The sequence below is a fragment of the Tupaia chinensis genome, unplaced genomic scaffold, assembly GCF_000334495.1.
Source record: "Tupaia chinensis unplaced genomic scaffold, TupChi_1.0 Scaffold147534_1, whole genome shotgun sequence".
Lineage (NCBI taxonomy): Eukaryota > Metazoa > Chordata > Mammalia > Scandentia > Tupaiidae > Tupaia > Tupaia belangeri.
Window position 1 is genome coordinate 1264273 of NW_006207386.1, and position 6000 is coordinate 1270272.

The window sequence follows — 6000 nt, forward strand, 5'->3', positions numbered from 1 at the left end:
GGAAATGCAGAACGAGGTGTCAGGCACAAGTTTTAGTGAAGCTGGTTTATTGGGGGAAATCATAAGGAACCATGGACTTATTTCCCTTAAGAAAATCATACTACAGAAACCATCTTAAAGTTGTTGCCGTGAAAAGCGTAGAAAGCAACCTGTCAGACTGTGCTCACTAGCTTGGAGGTTAATGTTGGCATGGGGAAACAGTGCCTTTCTCAAGAGAAGTATGTTATGGGTGTTTTTAATCTCAGGGATGAAAAATCTTGGGGGTATTCTCTAGCATGTTGCAGAGAGTGATTACTGGGAAGTTTGGGGTGTGGAGGGGGTTGCCTGCCTCTGGCCTTGGCCAAAGGCTCATCATGTTGCTCAGAATCTCCACCTCCACATGCATAAATTGAAGCAATTCCCAGCTTATTTCTCTAAGATTGGATGGGTGGATTTTATATTAAATCCAAACAAAAAAAATTGGCTAGCTCTTTTGGAACACGTTGTAAACAGCTGTGGTTTTCCAAAGGGCAGGAGTACATTCATTCATTGTTCTCTTTCTCCCTTCTCACAGAATAAAGCCCTTTTCCACCAATTCAGTCTTAAGGAGAACTGGCTACAGCACAGAGGAGCCATGACAGAAACAGAGGAAAGTGAGTGCAATTTAAATAAGGGTTTGGGGTAGGTGGAGTTGCAGTTAATCACCGCCATTCTCCCACATTAACACATCAGCCTGCCTTTAACCATCATTTCCAGCTGTCATACCTCTCTGACAAGCCGTTAGCATCAAATTGGGTGTTTTTTTCCCTTGATTTGTACATTACAGTTTACTTAGATCATATAACACTATTCCAATGATCCAGGATATTTTCATCTGGGAATCAAAAAAAGGAGACTATAAAGAACCTTCTTGCATTCTTTAGCAGAGGTGCACAAAGGTCTGGCAACTCCACTTTTTTCTCCCTGCCTCAACCCATTGCCTATTACTAATTGGGAAGATCACGAAAGCCAATCTGCAGGGTTTTGGCTAAGTCAGTCCCTGAGAGTTAGAGAAAAGAATCTCAGAGAGAATAATGAAAGAAAGGATGTGCGGTAAAAATCTGTCCAAGCAAGGTTGTGTTGGGCAGTGCCACGCACCGGTATGTTCTCAGTAGTTGTCATTAGTGCTGAAGGGGCGTGCAGTTCCCCCCAGGGGGATTGTGTGTTCAACATCAGGGAAAACACCTTGTTAGCACCCTGAAGGGGCTGACATGCTGCTCCACATTTATATTTTATACCAGCACAAGAAATGGTGGCTGTGATTTCACCTTGTTTGGCTGGGATTGAGTCAGGTGCAGAAACCCAGCAAACTAAAATATTGAAGTGATAGTGACTTCGAGACTCTAACTTGCCTTTCTCCATGGGCTGGAGTTCTAGGTGTGAATATTTAATATTTCTCAATTTCTTGAATATTCAAAAAACAAAACATCATAAGGATGTTTCTTTTCTTACACGGTGTCTCTATGTATTGCCATGAAAAGATGAGTTTCTGTTGTATGAACTGTCATTTACACTGAGTGAAAGTACAAATGAATTCATTTTACCTCTTAATTTGTTGGCTACTGACCTTCTTTGTCCATTTGTCTTATAATTTAATAAGTACAGTTTTCCAAACTGAACTTCAAAAAGGCTAAGATTTCAAGGCCCAAGGGTTCTTTCTATTCATCGGTTTATTAAGCTGTAAACTCACCCTACATTTAGTGGCTTACAGACCAGATCTTCACATAGCCCAAAACTTCCATTTTTCTATGAAAAGAGGAAAGTCTTTATTTCTCTCTTAAGTCTGTCAACCAAATATAAACAATTATTTGTTAGATGCTATATTGTAGTAGCACACTAACCCAAGCCAAACACGCAAGTGACTCCTGACGGAAGTTCTACACATGGAAACTCGTAGTTAGGTTTTGGCTTCATTCACATTTCTGTGAATACATTCCCAGGTTTACTTTTGAGCTCTCATTTAAGTTGCACATGAAATTTCTTTAGAAGCAGTACTCCCATTTTTTATTTTTAAACAATATAGAAGAGCAGACTGAGCATAGCCTTGTCCTCTGTCTATTCTAAAGAAGCTAATGTTTTATAGTTTCAGAGTAGCTGATAGAAGAAATCTCTCAATTATTTTTATTGCTATTAAAACAGGTTCTGCTATTCGAATCATGAAGAAAAATTTTCCCAGGACCCATTCAACCCGATAGTGATAATGTGCTAGTAATATTTATTAGCCCTGCAGACCATAAAAAGGAAATTAAAAAGGCTGCAAATGTGACCTTCATTTGGAAACTGAACTCACCACCACCTTGATCACTTGATCAGGGGGTCATTCTTAAGTAACTGAGATAGCTGAGCACAAAAACCGAGGCAGGTGACAGATTTTTAGATAAGTTTATAAGGATTCTAATGGCAAAATGTGGTCATCTTGATTGGGCCTCTGAAACCGTCCTGAAATGAAGTATCAAATAAAAACATATGGGTTAGGATTTTTTTTTTCCCATAGGGTGCATGCACTTGCTAGAGAGAGAGATATGGGGAGGGAGAAAGTGAGAAATCATTCCCCAAGAGGATGGCCACACGGTAGTCCCCTCTCCTCCATTCTCCTCTCATGATTCTTGGCACATATGCACATGTGCCCAGCATGTTTTTCAAGCTGCCAAGTCTGGGACTTGAACCACTGTTGGCCATATGAGAGTCCAGCACCTTAATCACTACACCACCTGCTGGTCCCATGAGTTAGACTTTTTTTTTTTTTTTAGGTTTTTGCCTTAAACTTTAGGGCATGTACGCTCACCAGAAAGTAAGGAATCACCTTTGAGGGAAGATGGTCACACCACAGTCCCCTCTCCATTTTCCTCCTGGGATTTGGGGCATGCATGGACACATGCCTGGCGTGATTTTCAAGTCGTGAGGTCTGGGACTTGTACTGTGGTTCGCCACATGGGAGTCCAGCACCTTAATCATCACACTACGTACTGGCTCCAAGTTAGACATTTAAATATGCTGCTTTGGGAGATCTCAGCAACCATCAAAGAAGAGATTCAGAAGTCCAGTCCTTAAACCACGAGTCCCTGTATTCTGTTCAGATGTATCTACTGCTGACACAGGCTTGCATGACTCAGATCTCTCCTTACAGTATGGGAAGCCTCAGTGCCACACCTGCTTGTTCTCAGCTCCATAACATCTGTCTCATGTGATTGCAAGCATGCATTTACAGTTGTGCACCCTCAGGCACTCACGTGCATGAATACATACATACATCTGGCTGTTGTTCTTTACACTGACAAAGACAGCAAGATGGGTGCCTGGACTTGGAAAAGTCTATACCTTGTGCCCACAGTTCTCTGTTTATGACCAATTGTTTTGATTTGTACAGTTTTTTGCCACGTGTACATAACAGAGCACTCCTACGTCAGTGTGAAGGCAAAAGTTTCCAGTACAACCCAGGAGATCTTGAAAGTCGTGGCAGAAAAGATCCAGTATGCAGAAGAAGACCTGGCTCTGGTGGCTGTCACATTTTCTGGGGGTAAACTATTTTCTGTACTTAAATATTAATCTTTCCCTGGATGTTCTCCTAAAGGAGAAAGTGGACATTTTTGTAAAATAAAAGTGCAGCCCCTCCCTTGGTGCCCGCAGCTGGATGACCACAGTAACAATAAGAAGCTGCCTACCAGAGGTGTTTCCATGACAACAGTTGATACTGTTGGATCCTGAATTTCCTCCCCAAGAACTGAATAGAGAGGCACATCAGTGTTTTGAAATACATTATAAAGCTTTTCATATTTCATCCTCTAGATAAGCCTTCTATTTTCATATTTAAATTAACTTGGGAAATTGCTAAAGGATGAAATTACTTTAGAAAAAAAAATGAAAAGAAAAGAAAGACCGCCTCAAACTAGTCATACTACCGCTGACAATTTAATATTTAAAGACTCCCTATTGAAAGAGAGAAAACCTGTACCATAAGCTGAAAGCTCACGTGCCGGTGCTCTTCAGGCGCACATGGGGAGCAAGGCCTGGTTACAACGTCTTCTGGTGGGCTTTATTTATCCTCAGAGAATGGTTTATTGTCTGTTTTGAATAAGATCACACAGATTACAAGCTGACACTATTGATCCGTGTGGCCAGAACAGGCCCCTCTGCTTTCACTGGAGCCTGTCAGATCTCAATGTTGCTGGCCTCCTTTTTGGTTTGCCATCTTTATTTAATATCTCATTAGTCCTGAGAAAAATACATGGAAATGACTGAGCAGGAGTTGAAAAATGGAAGTCCTGTGCAAGTGAATTAATAAGCTTGCAACGGCATGGGCAGGGAAGGGAACAGATAAACGGCGTTCCCAGTTACCCTTTGTTACCGTTTTGTGGTCAGGAGATGCACATCAGCATCTAACTGACGTTCCAGTATTATGCCCCAGAAGATTGCTTCCACTGCTTTGTCGCTCACAGGCCAGTGAACGCTCCTGTACCGCCAATGGATTCCACATGCAAACTGAGCCCTTTGCCCCAGGCCTGAAGGGCTCTCACAGTACAGCCTGTCAGACCATTACCTAGAAAAGAAGGGCAAGAATTTGAGAACTATATGGACCAAATGGATTTTAAATCAGGGAGTAGTTGCATTTTTAATAATGTATTTCAGATAGATATGATAAAAGGATATCTAATGTTTCAGTGACCAAAAATGTAGCATAATTTTATATAGCATTAGACTTAACATAGGCCTGTCAGGAGAACATCATTACAGAAAACAGTGACTAGAGAAGGAAGGGCCCTGAGTGAACTTTGTAGCACAACCGAGACACGTCTCCTTCGGGAGCGGACTCAGAACCAACCCAGGGCCACAGGAGAATCTGGCAATTAATGAGTGGCTTTTTTACTACCCAATTTCTATTTGATGGCTGTGAAATACCATTTTCACACTCTATTAAATTAGACTCATAAGGGTGGGCAATGGTGTTCTAATGCGTGTAGGCCTATTGCTAATCATTATGCGAAATATCAGCTTATCTCTCAAATTATCCCAGAAATTTCTAAATGTATATTGTTTTCTATCAGAGTTTTTAAAATTTTTTTGGCTGTAAAGAACCTTTCTGCCTGCATTCTATTATCTCTCAAACAATAATGTTTTAATGAAGCAAATATAAAAATAGAGCTTACTATATTCCTTACTCTAGTTACATAATTTTTTTTTAAAGAGATTTTTGCCATAGGGCACATGCGCTAACCAGAAAGAGAGGACAGAAAGCAAGAAATCACCCAGGAGATGGCCATGCCACAGTCCCTTCTCCATACTCCTCTTGGGAGTTTGGGCATGCACACACACGTGCCCAGAGTGAGTTTTAAGCCGCCAGGTCTGGGACTGGAACCATGGTCAACTACATGGGAGTTCAGCTACATAACCATTACACCATCTGCTGGTCCCTAGTTACATAATTTTTAACAAATAATGCTGTAATGCCACTTCAGAATGAAATGAAAATGAGCTCTACTTTTTTCCTTTTGTTAGAAAAAAATCTGAAAATGTTGGAAACGTTGGAGGAGGCGGAGTGATAACCTCACTCTCCTAGCTTCAGTCAGTACTGATCTGGTTTTTTTGCCAGAGAGAGGGAGTAGATGTCTATAGTTACAGTAACCTACCCAGTTATTCAGAGGTTGAAGTCCCATCAGTTATAATCTTTTATAATATAGCAGCAAACCTACAAATAAGAAAGGACATGTTTCTCAGGAAATAGAAAAATGCTTTTAGAAAACCATGGCATTTTATCCTCTAAAGTTTGAATAACTCTCATCAATTCAGATTTAAGAAGGTGTACATATGCTCACAGAGGATTGCATGACATTGGAACAATACAAAAAGATGGGAGAACTTCAGACCTAGCTATGTGGAGCTCTTTAAGACTCTCAGCAGCCCAGCAGGATCGGACTATTGATCTTCATAATGCTGGGCCATACAGAATTGATGAGATTATCATTTGTGTGCTTTGAATTAAGCAGG

At 40.9% G+C, this 6000-nt stretch overlaps 1 protein-coding gene across 3 annotated transcripts in view; it reads left to right on the top strand.

Moving 5' to 3' along the window:
• The window catches only part of RAPGEF5 (Rap guanine nucleotide exchange factor 5), a 112939-nt gene that overhangs the window by 79633 nt on the left and 27306 nt on the right, over positions 1 to 6000 (top strand). For all 3 annotated transcript variants that reach the window (XM_027768824.1, XM_027768823.1, XM_027768825.1), the window contains 2 exons: positions 554 to 632; positions 3386 to 3535. In XM_027768824.1, the coding sequence (XP_027624625.1) occupies positions 554 to 632; positions 3386 to 3535 (229 nt within the window). The remainder of the gene's footprint in view (positions 1 to 553; positions 633 to 3385; positions 3536 to 6000) is intronic.